Consider the following 19063-nt stretch of genomic DNA (forward strand, 5'->3'; position numbering starts at 1 on the left):
ATCCTCCACATTTCTTCTCTTACTATACTGCCATATGCTTTGTTGAAATCTATAAACAGGCCAAAGGTACCATGATTGTGCTCCCGGTTCTTATCTACAATTTGTCTTAATGTGAATATTTGGCTGATTGATGATTTAGCTTTTCTGAATCCTCCTTGTGCTGTGTCTAATATTTCCTCGATGTATGGGTTGAGCCTGTTCAGTATAATTCGTGACATTAGTTTAGAGCATGCAGTTCTGTGTCAGCATTTCGTCTCCTTTCTTGTATGTGGGACATACAGCAGCAGTTTTCCATTCCTCCAGCACTACTTCTTTTCTCCATACCTCTTTTATCAGTTTGGCTAACTATTCATGTAGCTTCTCTCCCCCTTCTTTCATGAGCTCTGCTGATGTCATGAATGCCAAGGGACTTTCCATTTTTTGGTCTTTATATTGTCTCCTTCACCTCCATCACAGTTGGTTTTTTGATTAATGGTTGTAATTCTGATTGTTTTCTGCCATGTTTTCATTGTTGTAGATATCTACCGGGTTGTTCAGCAGTTCTTTGAAGTATTTCCTCCAGTTCTCTAAATTTCCTTCATTCATAGTGATCAGTTTTCCATTGTCCTTAGAGCTCTGTACTCTTTTCTATAGCTATTCATTGTCCTGTAAAACTGTTTACTATTGTTCTGGTTATAGCCCTCCTCAGACTTCTCTACCTGTTTATATATGAGTGCTCTTTTATCTCGCCTTATTATACTCTTCATTTCTCTCGTGGCTTTCCTGTATGTTGTTTGGTTTTCATGGTGTTATTGTTCATCATTGCCTGTCTGGCTTTCTTCCTGTCCTGTACTGCTTTTCTACATGTTTCATTGGACCATGATTTTTCGCTTTATAGTGCTATTATTATCAACTCCTAGTAGCTCATACGCTGTCTCCCTCAGAACTGTTGTCATCTTCTTCCATTTTGTGTTGATATCTTCATCTTCTTTTCTGTTGTTGTCATTCTCTAATTCAGCGAAACTATTTTTAAGCTTAATCTTAAACGGTTTATTCACGTCCTCCTCTTTTAGCCTACTCACATCTACACTTTGGGTTCTTTTACCACTGTTGTTCTTACTTGGTGGTTTTGGCAATGATTGTTTCATCTTTATAAGCACAAGAAAATGGTGCGAGCCTATCTCAGCCCCTCTCGTTGTCCTAACATCTGTTATTGCCTTTTTATGCGTTTTCTCTATCAAAACATGGTCTATTTGGTTCCTAATTAATCCATCTGGTGAGGTCCATGTTGCTTTATGTATTGCTTTATGGGGAAATGATGTACTTGCTATTTTCATGTTTCTAGCTGTGGCGAAGTTGAAAAGCCTTATACCATTATCATTTGATTCAGTGTGAAGGCTGGACATGCCTATACATGGTTGCCGTTGCTGTTCTTGTCCTATTTTGGCATTTGAGTCTCCCATCACAATTTTGATGTCATACTGTAGTAATCTGGAGTACATCTGGTCTGGGGTGTCATAGAATTCGTCTTTTATGTCTCCCTCCTTGCCTGCAGTTGGGGCATGGACACTTATTAATGACAAAATTTTGTACATGCCTGCACATTCAGAGATCGTAAATGGTTGCAATTGAAAGAAAACAGCCCTCGGGCACTACTTTTAACGAATTAACCGGGTTTCAACACTGCCAAGAGTGTCTTCCTCAGAATTTAAATCAATGAATGGTCTATAACATGGTCACAGAATTACGACTAAAAGCGTATGATACAGAGTATAAGTACAGAATCATCGTGAAAGACTGGCAGTACTTATGTCATTTGTAAAATAATAAATATGCCAAAAGGGCATTAGTCACAAAGATATTTACGATAAAAAATTTTGATGGCGAGCCACTAAGGGCTGCTCGTTACTTACGCAGTTACAGGTTGCGAACGGAGTCTGTAAGTAACGAGCAGCCCTTAGTGGCTCGCCATCACAATTTTTTATCTTAAATATCTTTGTGACTAATGCCCTTTTGGCATATTTATTATTTTATAAAGGACATATAAAGTACTGCCAGTCTTTCACGATGATTCTGTACTTATACTTGTATCATAATTCTGTGACCATGTTATAGACCATTCATTGATTTAAATTCTGAGGAAGACACTCTTAGCAGTGTTGAAATCCGGTTAATTCGTTAAAAATAGTGACTGAGGGCTGTTTTATTTCAATTGTACTTATTAATGAGATGTTTCTATATTTGCCTTTGATTCTGATGTAGCATATTCTTTCATTCACATTTTCTAGTGTCATCACATTGGCCATTATTTTATTCTGAACCGCAAAGCCTGTCCCAAATATGTGGTGACTATGTTTCTTTCCGCTGTATATGATCGTATGGAAAATAATAATAATAATATGAATAAATTGCAGCCAAGACTACTCTTTTCTTCGTATCACAAATACCGGTTGCTGTACCAACCCCGTTATGAACTGGAAAAGGGATTAAATGGAAAATGAAGTTACGGATCAGTGAGATATTTGTCTGTGCTGGCACGGGAGGGTGCAGCGGACAACGACCTGCACGCTGCAGAGGGTTCTGAGGACGGAAAACGCCACAGGTGCGATAGTCGACCGCGGTGCGCTTCCTCTGGCGGCCAGGGGGCGGAAGCGGTCGCACTGCGCTTCTCCACATAACGGCAGATCCGCCGCGCACGATACCCAGTGTCCTGAGCGAAGCGACGCCATGAGGACAGTGGTTCTGCTGTGCGCCGCCGCGGCGCTGCTGTCGCTACCGGCGCAAGTGAACTCTGGTAAGGCGACATCGCCGCTACCGCACTCGCGGTTTCCCTGAGTCTGAGACTCAGGTGCCAACTTGTGAAATTCCTATTCCCAAAACTTGGTTCTGAGTTGTCGAAATGCCTTCTGCTGCCAGTGTTCCACGGGTGTTTAAATGTTATTTTAATAATATTAGTTATTTATTGGAATCAATCTGAAATTATCATCACATCGTAAATAGCCCAGTTTAAAAACTTCGTTTTCGAGTAGCAGTTGCAGAATTTTTACAGCATAACGAGTTACGATCTCCCTGGGTATCTAGTCTTACTGTAAAATTTCTGGAACTGGCACTGAAAAGTGAAAGATACATAAAAAATTTCAAATATCAATGTAGTTTCTGAATTGTCTCGCGACAAATATGTCGGCTATAGTGACAACTTAGTTTGTTGACGTACGACGTCTGGCTAAACAGTGCCTTTGGATAAATATCGACGAACGTCCCTCCCATAATACCAGGCGATCAAAATGTCAGTATAAATTTGTAAACTGAATAACTCACGGAATAATGTAGACAGAGAGGTACAAATTGACACACACGCTTGGAATGACATGAGGTTTTATTAGAACCAAAGAAATACAAAGGTTCAAAAAATGTCCAACAGATGGCGCTTCATCTGATCAGAATAGCAGTAATTAGCATAACAAAGTAAGACAAAGCAAAGATCATGTTCTTTACAGAAAATGCTTAATATGTCCACCATCATTCCTCAACAATAGCTGTAGTCGAGGAATAATGTTGTGAACAGCACTGTAAAGCATGTCCGGAGATATGGTGAGGCATTGGCGTCGGATGTTGCCTTTCAGCATCCATAGAGATGTCGGTCGATCACGATACACTTGCGACTTCAGGTAATCTCAAAGCCAATAATCGCACGGACTCAGGTCTGGGGACATGGGAGGCCAAGCGTGACGAAAGTGGCGGCTGAGCACACGATCATCACCAAACGACGGGCGCAAGAGATCTTTCACGCGTCTAGCAATATGGGTGGTTCTAATAAAACCCCATGTCATTCCAAGCACGTGTGTCACTTTTTACCTCTCTATCTACATTATTCTGTGGTTTATTAAGTTTTCAAATTTATACTGACTTTTTTATCACCCGGTATGATGATAATATTGGCACATCTTACGAATATCCAAGATCTGAACCAGTCAAAAATAAGAAAATCATTCATATAAGAGCTTACGGCAGTCCTAATTTTGTTTTTCTGGTTCAAGAGTTGGTAGGCCCTGTGTCGGAATTCCGTTTTACCACCATGACTGAAGAAAACGTGCCGAGCTACCATTTCAACAAAGCAGTGATGTTATAGAAAGGCAATTTTCTCGAGACTGGATGTTAACCCTTCATCCCTGAATTGTTAGATGACTTAATTTTTAAGTTTTATACTTTTCAAGATAACACATTTAAATTAATAACAGAATTGCGTTAGACCCCTCCAGTGCGAGTACACGCTTAGTGATACACGGAAAGGATTGCGTTTCAAGTCGAACGCAGGCCATTCTGTTCAAGGGGAGTAGTGACAGATTTTCGACATTCTCGACACCTGATTTCTTTTTAAAACGGAAATTGTGGAAAAACTGCAGTACCAACGTGATCTTTGATACCTAGCAACACGGTTTTTTTTCCAGAGATTTAGGTACCTGCCATGCAGGTGTCCGTATTGCAGTGCGATAAGATTAGAATTGTCTTTTGTAGCTGTTGTTCAAACGGTAGCTACTGTTATTGGAAGGCAAGCAACTTTACGTAACATCTACAATCGACCATACATTTTCCAACACATAATCAAGACGCAAGATACAGTTTAGTTTCGGCCTTATAGAGAAATCATGTGCACCTTCCTGCAAATGGCATTTTTCGCGTGAGAAGACTACTCAATAAGGTGTTTTCCTTCGAGAACAGTCAATGAGAATGATCAACAAATTCTACAAATAAAAAATAAAAAAAGTAAGAACTGTTTATTTAGGATCTTTTCATTTACTCTTCTTCTGTCGCTACGTAGCTGGTCCTTCCTCCAATATTTAATCCATGTCTGAATCAACTGAAAAGATGTGTAAGGGCGATGAAGAAGTTTCCGTTCTAATGCCGTACAGTTCCAAATTAGGTATGCTGATCAGGCAAAATTTCCGTTTAGCATTGAGGCAATTATCCCAGCGAGGTGACAGATTGAGATACCTGTCTGGCAAAACACCGTTACCTGCTGCGTAAGAAGAACGTAACTGCCGGTTGCACATCTCCATCCGATAGGAAATGGAGAACCTTCAGTGCCTTTTATAAGGCATTTGCGATGTGGGGACGTTCGCTATGACGAATTTCGGCGCACCTTTCGACAACGGTGGTTTCGACAGACATGCTGGGCCATACTCTTTGTTCAGTCACCGATTGGTGTGTACCGACGTTTGTCCTTCGGCAGCCAAGAAAATAATAGCGTCATGTTGGTACTGCTTGGGCGGATTTGGTAACAACGTCGCCATAGTTCACGTTTCCGTATTTACCGCTCGCACGACCGAAAGTCACGGATGCCACACTAATTGCTTGCCTACATGTAGGCGCTGATAAACCCGTATATGAGTCGCGCTACGATGCATATACCTGCAGCAACGCCTTCAAACAGTAAATGTTTGATCGCGTCTTGTGTTTAGGTTGCATTTACTATGTAATAAAGTCAGTGATCTAGAATTTTTTTTAAAAGTCTGTATTATCCCTTCGATTCGTGACTGGCTGCCTGTACTGTGATCGCTCAGGATCATTTAGGACGCTTTGAGAACTAAACCACTCAAAAAGTTGTAACGAAATGAATTTGCTACGTCACAACTACGAGATAACCAAAATGCCGGATATTTAGGTGGCCATATGTACATAAAAACCATCGTTCTTCTTAATACAAAACAACTACATTTCACCCGATAACTGCACTGATTCTTTGATGTGTCAAGAAATACACTCCTGGAAATGGAAAAAAGAACACATTGACACCGGTGTGTCAGACCCACCATACTTGCTCCGGACACTGCGAGAGGGCTGTACAAGCAATGATCACACGCACGGCACAGCGGACACACGAGGAACCGCGGTGTTGGCCGTCGAATGGCGCTAGCTGCGCAGCATTTGTGCACCGCCGCCGTCAGTGTCAGCCAGTTTGCCGTGGCATACGGAGCTCCATCGCAGTCTTTAACACTGGTAGCATGCCGCGACAGCGTGGACGTGAACCGTATGTGCAGTTGACGGACTTTGAGCGAGGGCGTATAGTGGGCATGCGGGAGGCCGGGTGGACGTACCGCCGAATTGCTCAACACGTGGGGCGTGAGGTCTCCACAGTACATCGATGTTGTCGCCAGTGGTCGGCGGAAGGTGCACGTGCCCGTCGACCTGGGACCGGACCGCAGCGACGCACGGATTCACGCCAAGACCGCAGGATCCTACACAGTGCCGTAGGGGACCGCACCGCCACTTCCCAGCAAATTAGGGACACTGTTGCTCCTGGGGTATTGGCGAGGACCATTCGCAACCGTCTCCATGAAGCTGGGCTACGGTCCCGCACACCGTTAGGCCGTCTTCCGCTCACGCCCCAACATCGTGCAGCCCGCCTCCAGTGGTGTCGCGACAGGCGTGAATGGAGGGACGAATGGAGACGTGTCGTCTTCAGCGATGAGAGTCGCTTCTGCCTTGGTGCCAATGATGGTCGTATGCGTGTTTGGCGCCGTGCAGGTGAGCGCCACAATCAGGACTGCATACGACCGAGGCACACAGGGCCAACACCCGGCATCATGGTGTGGGGAGCGATCTCCTTCACTGGCCGTACACCACTGGTGATCGTCGAGGGGACACTGAATAGTGCACGGTACATCCAAACCGTCATCGAACCCATCGTTCTACCATTCCTAGACCGGCAAGGGAACTTGCTGTTCCAACAGGACAATGCACGTCCGCATGTATCCCGTGCCACCCAACGTGCTCTAGAAGGTGTAAGTCAACTACCCTGGCCAGCAAGATCTCCGGATCTGTCCCCCATTGAGCATGTTTGGGACTGGATGAAGCGTCGTCTCACGCGGTCTGCACGTCCAGCACGAATGCTGGTCCAACTGAGGCGCCAGGTGGAAATGGCATGGCAAGCCGTTCCACAGGACTACATCCAGCATCTCTACGATCGTCTCCATGGGAGAATAGCAGCCTGCATTGCTGCGAAAGGTGGATATACACTGTACTGGTGCCGACATTGTGCATGCTCTGTTGCCTGTGTCTATGTGCCTGTGGTTGGTTGGTTTTGGGGAAGGAGACCAGACAGCGTGGTCATCGGTCTCATCGGATTAGGGAAGGATGGGGAAGGGAGTCGGCCGTGCCCTTTCAGAGGAACCATCCCGGCATTTGCCTGGAGTGATTTAGGGAAATCACGGAAAACCTAAATCAGGATGGCCGGACGCGGGATTGAACCGTCGTCCTCCCGAATGCGAGTCCAGTGTCTTACCACTGCGCCACCTCGCTCGGTCGTGCCTGTGGTTCTGTCAGTGTGATCATGTGATGTATCTGACCCCAGGAATGTGTCAATAAAGTTTCCCCTTCCTGGGACAATGAATTCATGGTGTTCTTATTTCAATTTCCAGGAGTGTAGCTTGTAGACCGTCTGTAAAGTAACTTACGTAGGACACGGATTACTGAACTCATTCCTGAACCGCATGTACCACTGTTTTGTAACACTTCTTTTAATATAGAAGCACTGAAGCACATATTATTAACTGAATGTTGTACCTAGAAGCGAAAATTGTGCTTAAGCAAGACAGCTATACTCTTAAAGACAATGTTATCTCTATTTACCTGACAAAAACTAACTGACCTTCTAAAAATTTGAGTACAAGTGTCCCGACTTCAGGAAGTCGTTTGACACCGTCCCGCAATACCTAAGGAAAAAAAAAAACTACACTCCATCCGAACAGGCCTTGGAAGGCATTTCGATCGGTCTCCGTGTCATGCTCAGCCCACAGGCGTCACTGGATGCGGATATGTAGGGCATGTGGTTAGCACGAGTTTACGAGGCCGGAGCCGCTCCTTCTCAGTACAGTAGTTCCTCAGTTTGCCTCACAAGGGCTGAGTGCACCCCGCTTGCCAACAGCGCTCGGCCTTACCGTTTAGTGAAAAAAATACGAGCTTAGTACCCGACGAGGTTTGCGACTGGTTTCAAGACTTCCTTACAGATAGAAATCAACGCGTCGGTTTTGAAGGAAAAAAAATCGACAGATGTAAAGGTAATTTCCGGAGTACCACAAGGAAGTGTGATAGGACCATTACTCTTGTACACGGTATACAAAAATGATGTAGCACAAAAATTCGGAAGTTCCTTAAGACTGTTCGCAGATGATACCATTAACTACAGCAAAGTACGAGGGTCATACCAAAAGTAAGGTCTATTTTTTCATAAGTACATATACCTGTTTATTTGGTTCAAATGGTTCAAATGGCTCTGAGCACTATGGGACTTAACTACTGAGGTCATCAGTCCCCTAGAACTTAGAACTACTTAAACCTAACTAACCTAAGGACATCACACACGTCCATGCCCGAGGCAGGATTCGAACCTGCGACCGTAGCGATCACGCGGTTCCAAACTGAAGCGCTTAGAACCGCACGGCCACATCGGCCGGCCTCTTTATTTCTACAATGGTTTACACCAGTTTACAGCCTGAACATTTAGATATTTTCCGACATAATCACCATTTCTGTCGATGGATTTTTGTAGACGTTGTGGCAGGTTTTGTGTGCCTATGTCATACCAGCTCGCTGCCATGCTGATCAGAAAGTTATGAACCTCTTCTTTCACCTCGTCGTCGGAGCTGAATCGCTTTCCGGCCAAATATTCTTTTAACCTAGGGAACAGGTGATAGTCACTGGGCGACAAGTCAGGACTATAGGGTGTGTGGATGATTATGTTCCACTGAAACTGTTACAGGAGAACAACGGTTTGCCGAGCGAAGTGTGGGCGAGCGTTGTCATGGAGAATGTGTACGCCCTTCCTCAACATTCCTCTTTTCCGGTTCTGAATTGCCCGTTTGAGTTTTTTCAGAGTCTCACAGTACCTGTCAGCGTTAATTGTGATCCCAGCGATTCAGCTCCGACGACGAGGTGAAATTAGAGGTTCATAACTTTCTGAACAGCATGGCGGCGAGCTGGTATGACATGGGCATACAAAAACTGCCATAGCGTCTACAAAAATGCATCGACAGAAATGATGATTATGTCGAAAAATAGCTAAATGTTCAAGCTATAAACTGATGTAAACCATTATAGAAATAAACAGGTCTATGTTCTTATAAAAATATAGGAGACCTTACTTTTGGGATTACCCTCGTAGAACCGCCAGGAGACAGTATCGATTTTCATGACGACCTACAGAAGATTGATCAATGGTGCAGGCTCTGGTAGTTGGCCCTGAACTTAAATAAATGTAATATATTGCGCGTACATAAGAAAAAAAATCCACTACTGTACAACTTCATTATTGATGACAAATTGCTGGAACCAGTATCTGCAGTAAAACATCTATCTAGAGCGTCCTTAAGTAGAATGACCACAGAAAACAAATAGTAGGAAAAGTAGATGCCAGACTGAGACCCACTGGATGAATCTGAAGGAAATGTAATTCATCCACGTAGGGACTGGCTTGCAAGGCGCCTGTTTGATTTATCCTTCAGGATTGTTCATCAATCTAGGACCCTTACCAGGTAGGACTGATAGAACAGATAGGTAAGATCCAACGAAGAGCGGCGGGTTTTGTCACGGGATCGTTTAGTCGGCGCGAGACCATTACCGAGATTCTCAACAAACTCCAGTGGCACACGTTACAAGAGAGGCGCTGTGTCTCACGGGTTACTAATGAAATTCAGAGAGAGAAATTTCGGGGAAGAGTCGGAATACATATTTCTTCCTCCCACATACATCTCGCATAATGGCCACGACAAGAAAATGGAGAAATTAGAGCTGCTACGGAGGCTTTCCCTCATTCATTCTTCCCACGCGCCGTTTCCGAGTGGAACAGGGAAGTGATCATCAGTTTGTTGAACCAAAATGGTTCAAATGGCTCTGAGCACTATGGGACTTAACATCTGAGGTCATCAGTCCCCGAGAACTGCTTAAACCTAACTAACCTAAGGACATCACACACGTCCATGCCCGAGGCAGGATTCGAACCTGCGACCGTAGCAGTCGCGCGGTTCCAGATTGAAGCGCCTAGATCCGCTCGGCCACACCGTCCGGCGTTTGTTGAACCAGAAGTACCCTCGGTCACATACCGTCAAGTGGATTGCGCATTATTCATGTAGATGTAGATATTTACCGTCACGCCACAACGCACACCAAGTCTAAGGACCACAGTATAGGCCTATAACAAAGACGAATAACTGTAGTGTCCGACTATATGAGTAGTGGCGAACATCATTAGCGCGCCTCAACATTCTGGGAAAAAATTGATAAGCTCTAGGAAACGCGAAGCTAATACCGTGCAAAACGGTGAGGAAGAGTGCACCAGGTGTTCAGGTAAGCCATATGCACGTCACGGCTTGTATCCTTACGGCTACCAAACTGCGGGCCCGTTGATTGCTGCGCTTCACTCGCTGTTGTAACTACTGCCAGACGTTTTCCATGGAATTAAGGTCGGGTGATTAACCGGACCAGCTGACGTGTGACAGGGCGCCAGAGTGGTCGTCAAATCAGGAACGTTGGCGTGAAGTCCTGTTCATACCGTTGTTGCCATCTTGGAACATGGGAATGTAGCTGATACAGAAAATGTCGAAATAAACATCGTGATTCATGTTTATGTTATCCTGAATGGGTGATCCGAGTCGATGCAAAAAATAGCACCAAATAATTAAACAGAGAACCGACTCGTGGAGATAACATCTTGGACCTACTGATAACAGACTCGAACTTTTCGACTCTGTACGCGCGGGACAGGGAATCAGTGATCATAAGGCCGTTGCAGCATCCCTGAATATGGAAGTAAATATGAATATAAAAAAAGAGCGGAAGCTTTATCTGTTTAGCAAGAGTAATAGGAGGCAGATTTCAGACTACCTAACAGATCAAAACGAAAATTTCTGTTCCGACACTGACGATGTTGAGTATTTATGGAAAAAATTCAAGGCAATCGTAAGTTGCGTTTTAGACAGGTACGTGCCGAGTACAACTGTGAGGGACGGGACAAACCCTCCGTGGTTCAACAACAAAGTTAGGAAACTACTGAGAAAGCAAAGAGAGCTTCACCCCAAATTTAAACGCAGCCAAAACCTCTCAGACACACAGAAGCTAAACGATGTCAAAGTTAGCGTAAGGAAAGCTATGCGTGAAGCGTTCAGTGAATTCGAAAGTAAAATTCTATGTACCGACTTGACAGAAAATCCTAGGTAGTTCTGGTCTTACGTTAAACCAGTGAGTGGATCGAAACAGAATAGCCAGACACTCTGGGGTGATAATGGCATTGAAACAGAGGATGACACGTGTAAAGCTGAATTACTAAACACCTTTTCCAAAGCTGTTTCACAGAGGAAGACCGCACTGCAGTTCGTTCTCTAAAACCTCGCACGAACGAAAAAATGTCTGACATCGAAATAAGTGTCCATGGAATAGAAAAGCAACTGTACTGACGGGATAGCAATTCGATTCTACACAGAGTACACGAAAGAACTTTCCCCCCTTTCTAACAGTCGTGTACCGCAACTCTCTAGAGGAACGGAAGGTTCCAAATGATTGGAAAAGAGCACAGGTAGTTCCAGTTTTCAAGAAGGGTCATCGAGCAGATGCGGAAAACTATAGGCCTATATCTCTGACATTGATCTGTTGTTGAGTTTTAGAACATGGTTTAATTGCTTGCGTATCATGTTGTTTCTGGAGACTCAGAATCTTCTCTGTAGGAATTAACATGGATTCTGGAAACAGCGATTGTGTGAGACCCATCTCGCTTTATTTGTTCATGAGACCCAGAAAATATTAGATACAGGCTCCCAGGTATATGCCATTTTCCTTTACTTCCGGAAGGCGTGCGATACAGTTTCGCATTGTCTCCTGATAAACAAAGTAAGAGCCTACGGAATATCAGACCAGCTGTGTGGCTGGATTGAAGAGTTTTTAGCATACACAACACAGCATGTTGTTCTCAATGGAGAGACGTCTACAGACCTTAAAGTAACCTCTGGCGTGCCACAGGGGAGTGTTATGGGACCATTGCTTTGCACAATATATATAAATGGCCTAGTAGATACTGTCGGAAGTTCCAAGCGGCTTTTCGCGGATGATTCTGTAGTATACAGAGAAGTCGCAGCATTAGAAAATTGCAGCAAAATGCAGGAAGATCTGCAGCGGATAGGTACTTGGTGCAGGGAGTGGCAACTGACTCTTAACATAGACATATGTAATGTATTTCGAATACATAGAAAGAAGGATCCTTTATTGTATGATTATATGACAGCGGAACAAACACTGGTAGCAGTTACTTCTGTAAAATAACTGGGAGTATGCGTACGGAACTATTTGAAGTGGAATGATCATATAAAATTAATTGATGGTAAGGCGGGTGCCAGGTTGAGATTCATTGGGAGAGTCCGTAGAAAATGTAGTCCATCAACAAAGGAGGTGGCTTCTAAAACACTCGTTCGACCTATACTTGAGTATTGTTCATCAGTGTGGGATCCGTACCAGGTCGGGTTAACAGAGGAGATACAGATCCAAAGAAGAGCGGCGCGTTTCGTCACAGGGTTATTTGGTAAGCGTGACAGCGTTACGGAGATGTTTAGCAAACTCAAGTGGCAGACTCTGCAAGAGAGGCGCTCTGCATCGCGGTGTAGCTTGCTGTCCATGTTTCGAGAGGGTGCGTTTCTGGATAAGGTACCGAATATATTGCTACCCACTACTTATACCTCCCGAGGAGATCACGAATGTAAAATTGTAGAGATTCGAGCGCGCACGGAGGCTTTCCGGCAGTTGTTCTTCCCGCGAACCATACGCGACTGGAACAGGAAAGGGAGGTAATGACAGTGGCACGTAAAGTGCCCTCCGCCACACACCGTTGGGTGGCTTGCGGAGTATAAATGTAGATGTAGATCACGGAACTACCTCCGGTCTGAAATAAACATGCAACTTAATGCGTGTGAAACACCTCGTTGGAAAGTCTTTGCACTAGACTCTTTGCATCGCTTTGAAAATAGAGAAAATGGCAACTCGACGAACAACTTTAAACGCTTCTACTCATCTATCGTCCAGCATCTGTGCTGTTTGGCCTATTCTCCAGCTGTATGAACCACTGCGAGCAGCAACCATTTTGCTAGCTATCCGATACCAGAGCGCCACTACCTGCAGTTCCCTTAGCAATGTTCGTTCAGAATCTGGCAGAGACGTACCAGCGTTCTCTGCCACTAGCATCTGCACGTCAACAAATCGGGTAATGTCTTTCAGTCTGTGGTTCTGGGCACGTCAAAATACGGCAGTTCCTTTCTGTGTTACATCGTTGTCGACTCATATCACAGATTCCATGCAACCGAGTGGACATACTGCTGAATAACTTCCATGACTTACGGCAGCTGTGCAGTGTCACGTGACCCCAATGTGACCTGTTCTGCTCCGCATATAGTGCTCCAAAGCGACCAGTGTGCACTTTTTAGAGAGTGACGACATTTTATTCGGGGCGCTTATTTTCGAGTAACACCAAGAAGCGATATGAAATGAGACTAACACATGAAATATCTGATGGGTAACGTGAATGGAATATTTAGATTTAAATGATAATTAGTTGAAACCCTCAGCTGCCGACAGGTGTTGTTGATATACCTCGATGGGGACAGCTGAAAATGTGTGCCCCGACCGGAACTCGAACCCGGGATCTCCTGCTTACATGGCACACGCTCTGTCCATCGGAGCCACCGAGGACACAGATGAATAACGCGACTGCAGGGACTTATCCCTTGCACGCTTCCCGTGAGACCCACATTCCCATCTGTCCACTATCTACATACGTAATGTACCTAATAGATATTTGCCCATCCACTCATTACTCGCGCACACTAAGGTCACGATTCCCGTAAGAGTTCGGGCAACTTGTGCGCATTCGCACAGACGAAGGTCAATGGCTGGGAAGCCTTTAACTATATATATGAAGATAGTAACTGTTCTCGAAAGAACAAGGTGAGAAGGTATATCAAAAACACCTGTCGGCAGCTGAGGGTTTCAAGTAATTATCATTTATTGTAGAGAAGCTGCACAGTCATCAATGGTATCTGTTCTTTCGAGAACAGTTACTGTCTTCATATATTTAGATTTGTTGCAAGGGTTTTGACAAAGTACGTTTCGCCTGTAAACAAGACCACAGGCAAGGTGCTAATGCGAACAATCTGTAGGACTGTGTCTGTGCTTTGAGTCTTTACCAAGAACGCATGACAACAGACAGTGGAGGGAATTAAACAGGTGGTGCTAAGACAGTAACAGTTTGCAATAGCTTAATCGAAAGCGTAACAGAGTAGGTTGGCGAACGTAGATAGGAAAGCCAGGAAAGGAAGCGACATAGTTCCCTAGAAACCCTACTGCCAAAATTTTTAGATCTGGTGCTCGAACAAGACTGACAAACAACCTCTTGAGTGCGATGTTGCAAGTTCAACCTTCAGTAAAACTCATCTGAAAGTGACGTGTTAACAACTATGACAGCAAAACATTAGCAGTTAATGACTCACTATGTGGAGAAAATGAATGTCCAGAAGGTGCACAGATCAATTTTCTATGGGACGTATGTATTACACTTCACAAAACGGACGTAAGCGACATTCAAGAAACGTTCAAAACAAATTGTCAGCTTGTACCATGAACACCGAATGAAAAATTGCGCTGGCCGGTGTGGCCGAGCGGTTCTAGGCTCTTCAGTCGGGAGCCGCGCGACCACTGCGGTCGCAGGTTCGAATCCTGTCTCGGGCATGGATGAGTGTGATGTCCTTAGGTTAGTCAGGTTTAAGTAGTTCTAAGTTCTGGGGGACTGATGGCCTCAGATGTTAAGTCCCATAGTAGTCAGAGCCATTTGAACCATTTTTGAAAACCTGCGCGCCACAGTGATCACAAAGATCGGCACCATCAAGATCGAAGGCGATATCCTTGGTTCATCTAGGTATTCACTCTTAAAGAACACACATAGAATCATGCTGGTGTGCCGGGGTGATGAGAACTGATGGAATGTGATGGCAGTCTGTCGTGGAGCTTATCGTGGTTATCCTTTAAGGCGTAGCTGCAGATAGTGCAACGATATGTTTTATAGGTACGGAAAAAGAACAAACATTCAGAGACTGAATTCTTCGAGTGGTTCATAAACTGCAATGTTTTCTCTAAAGGAGTACAACTTTTCTAAGCAGACCAGGAATGAAGCAAAAGTAAGTTATTTTGACCAGCTATTGGCTTGAAGCAGTGCTCGTACCGCAGCTGTCGCTCTCTTACGCGTATTTTCCCAGTCTTGCCTGCTGTGACGTAAATATTCTCTAATGCCCTTGCAAGATCACGCACACGAGAAAGAGTCGTAGGGAGCGGAACAGCCGGCCGCTGTGGCCTAGCGGTTCTAGGCGCTTCAATCTGAAACCGCGCTGCTGCTACGGTCGCAGGTTCGAATCCTGCCTCGGGCATGGATGTGTGTGATGTCCTTAGGTTAGTTAGGTTTAAGTAGTTCTAAGTTCTAGGGGACTGATGACCTCAGATGTTAAGTTCTTTAGTGCTTAGAGCCATTTGAGCCATTTTTGGAGCACACGACCTCCAACTTTTCACAGTACCATGAATAACTTTCCAACCATTTCACCACCTATATTAACAGTCGGGATAATTGTATATGAATGTGTTTAAGGCATCGATGTTAGCTGATCTTGATCCAATTCTCTTGGTGCCTCTAATTTCCAGGGTTGCTTTCACATTGCGTTTCCTCTCCAAATTCTGATTGTTAGGTGTTGAAACCAAATTCATTACTGAACGATTGGATAAGTTTGTTTATCTCGTTACGAAATTTCTGGCCGATTCCGCTGTTTGTTGTGCATCGTAGAGTTGACATTTTGTTTGTAATTTCTTTAGCATTGTCCTTCCAATTGTGTTGCACTGTTTGAAGCTATGCAAACATCCACTACTGCCCTTGAAATCACTGTAATCTATACCGCGCAAAATTTGATGTGCTTATCGTAGTAGGTCATTATCATGCAAATCCTGTAAATTGTATCGAGCATCCTTCAATCGCACGAACACCAGTTTCTGTAACAAGTGCGCCTTGTCCTTTGAATATCGGCAGTTCCATGGTCATATTGCTGCGGACTTAATCGCAGTCTGTCCATAGTTACGTTTTTACTATGCTGTGGAAGATCATGCACATAAGTAATTACGTGTAGCGTCCGCTCCTCGGGCAACGATTGTCGTTTGCTATGTTTCACTGGAGACGGGATTTATGGCAACCTGTCCGACAGGGGTGAGGAACTACACGGTTCGACGCTGGCTTCAGTATCACTTTCCCTTGTAAAGGACGTATCGTCATCCAGAATGAGATATTCACTCTGCAGCGGAGTGTGCGCTGATATGAGGTACTGGCAGAAGTAAAGCTGTGAGGACGGGGCGTGAGTCGTGCTTGGGTAGCTCAGTTGGTAGACCACTTGCCTGCGAAAGGCAAAGGTCCTGAGTTCGAGTCTCGGTCCGGCACATAGTTTTAATCCGACGTATCGTCATCATTGTATTCCTCAAGTACATTGCTCACAGACTCGAACCTATACATCAAACTTTCCACTGACTCATCTTGCAGAAACGCTAATATTTCATTTGCTACTTACTTCTCTGCGAAATTCCCTGGGTTCGTCTCTAACGAATGTCAAATTCGGCACCTGTTGTTGTAAATATAATGCAGAGTTTGCTTTGTTTATCGTTGACAATGCTCTTTTTTGTATCAAGACTACTAGCACTGCAGCACTGTTGTGAGTTGCTCGTCGACTAAGCAGTTCAACTACGCTCCGCAGCCTCTTGCTGTACTCACCATAGGATACATCCAGTCCCGCCCGCTGTTCCCATTAGCAGCCAAAATGCTGCCACAATAGTATGTCTCGCTGAGTACCATTGGAATAAAATGCAGCGTGTATGGATGCGTACAGAGATATATAAACAATTATTTTACCTTCCCTCAGTATACAGACGGAACAGGGTAGAAAATGACTTATTTTAGTACGATATACTCAGCACCGCACACTGTAGAGTGGCCAGTGAAGCACTCGTATTGACGTAGATTTTACAGACTAAAGTACATAAAAATGTATCAGAAACTTCAGGATAACGACGAAGACTGTAACAGAATTTGCACACAGTAGAATGTAACAATAAATATATCAAGATAATAATGATTTAGAAAATAAGCAGAGTCAAGGCAAGAGGCAAAGTAAAAGACGGATCAAATTCCGATAAAAGTAAACTGAAATACGAGGGTAAGTCAAATGAAAATCTTAAATTTGTAGTAACAAATCGAAATTTCGCGCCTTTATCCTGTAAGTTGGTAAGCGTGCTACAAACAGCCTGCAGAATGTCTTGTAGATGGCAGCATAGTGCAGATGCACTCATACCGTCGCAGTATCAGTATAAAGATGGCCGCCCCACTTGCGACTTGCACCAGGGAAGAAAAGCGTTCTGTTATTAGGTTTTTACGTAGTGAGGGTGTGAAACCTATTAAAATTCATCGACGAATGAAGGTTCAATACGGTGCTGCATGTTTGTCACAGCAGCAAGTCTACGAATGGGGTAGGAAGTTCGCAAATGGTGTGACTTCAGTGGAAGATGCACCTCGTCCAGGTCAGGCGTAACGAGTTGTGACTCCACAGAACATTGCAGCAGTTGAAGCCATAGTGAAGGAAAACCGCCGAGTGACACTGAATGACATTGCAGCATGTTTACAGATTAGTCATGGATCAGCCCACCACATTGTGCATGATGCGCTCTAGTTTCACAAAGTGTCTGCAAGGTGGATTCCACGGCAGCTGTCTCCTGAAATGAGAGAACGACGTGTTGATGCTTGTGAAGAAGTTCTTCGGCGCTTTGAACGAGAAGGTGATGGCTTCCTTTCAAGAATCGTTACTGGGGACAAAACCTGGATTCGCTTCCATCAACCGGAAACGAAGAGAGCGAGCAAGGAATGGCGCCATTCCTCATCACCAAAACCAAAGCAGTTTCGAACAGAACCATCAGGAGGGAAGGTCAAGCTGACTCGCTTTTGGGACAAAAAAGGCGTCGTTTTGGAGAATTACGTGCCTAGAGAGACCACTGTCACCAGTGCATCATTCACAGATCTCCTAAAAAATTATCTGCGGCCTGCAATCAAATCAAAGCGACGTCGATTGCTGTCAGCAGGTGTCCGTTTGCAACATGACAATGCAAGGCCCCACACTGCCCGTACAACAGTTGCAACAATCACATACCTGCATTTTCAGTGTCTTCCTCATCCACCATACTCACCAGCGCCTTTATCCTGTAAGTTGGTAAGCGTGCTACAAACAGCCTGCAGAATGTCTTGTAGATGGCAGCATAGTGCAGATGCACTCATACCGTCCATATGTCCGGACCATTCAAAGACGCAATGGGAGGAAAGAAGTTCCGTTCCGATGAAGAGGTACGCCACGCGGTGCATGCGTGGTTGCGCGGACTACCAAAAGAATTTTTTTTCTAAACGAATTTATGCATTTTGTAAGCGCTGGAGGATTTGCATTGAGCGTGGGGGAGATTATGTTGAAAAGTGATATAGCTTTGTACCACTTACGCACAATAAATAATATTTCAAAAAATATTTAAGGTTTTCATTTGACTCACCCTCGTACGAACTCGGATTCTACAGATATGGGGACAGAGTCAACCGCCATTTTGTTGAAAGACTTATCTCAAGCTGTGCGCGTAGACTTCCGCGGACGTTGTCACAGTTAATAAAATTCTTCTGGGTGTATGACTGCATTGTCAATGTGTAAAATTCGGTTGCTGTTGCAAATGGCTTTTCGCAGGGTGTTTCTACTAACTGCAGAATGAGAGAAGCTTAGGTTCCTATGTACTGGTTGAAGAGGGCGTTACCGCAATCCAATATACTACTGAGGATGAGGAGGATTGGTATTAAACGACGTGTATTGGTATTTGTATTTTTTTTTTTTTTTCAAACGCCGATAAAGGACGTCGGACACCGCTCCTCCTCATCCTCAATGCCATATCAATTACCGGTAACATCTTCTTCCGTCAATATGTAGGAACCAAAACTTCCTCATTCAGC

The 19063-nt window shown here is 44.4% G+C and overlaps 1 protein-coding gene across 16 annotated transcripts in view; it reads left to right on the forward strand.

Moving 5' to 3' along the window:
• Positions 1 to 2682: 2682 nt before the first annotated feature.
• Positions 2683 to 19063, forward strand: part of LOC126202879 (putative mediator of RNA polymerase II transcription subunit 26) — a 92357-nt gene continuing 75976 nt past the window's right edge. For all 16 annotated transcript variants that reach the window (XM_049936924.1, XM_049936921.1, XM_049936920.1 and 13 more), the window contains exon 1: positions 2683 to 2773. In XM_049936924.1, coding sequence (XP_049792881.1) covers positions 2707 to 2773 — 67 coding nt within the window. In that variant the 5' untranslated portion in view covers positions 2683 to 2706. The remainder of the gene's footprint in view (positions 2774 to 19063) is intronic.

This window comes from Schistocerca nitens, chromosome 9 (genome assembly GCF_023898315.1).
Source record: "Schistocerca nitens isolate TAMUIC-IGC-003100 chromosome 9, iqSchNite1.1, whole genome shotgun sequence".
Classification (NCBI taxonomy): Eukaryota; Metazoa; Arthropoda; class Insecta; order Orthoptera; family Acrididae; genus Schistocerca; species Schistocerca nitens.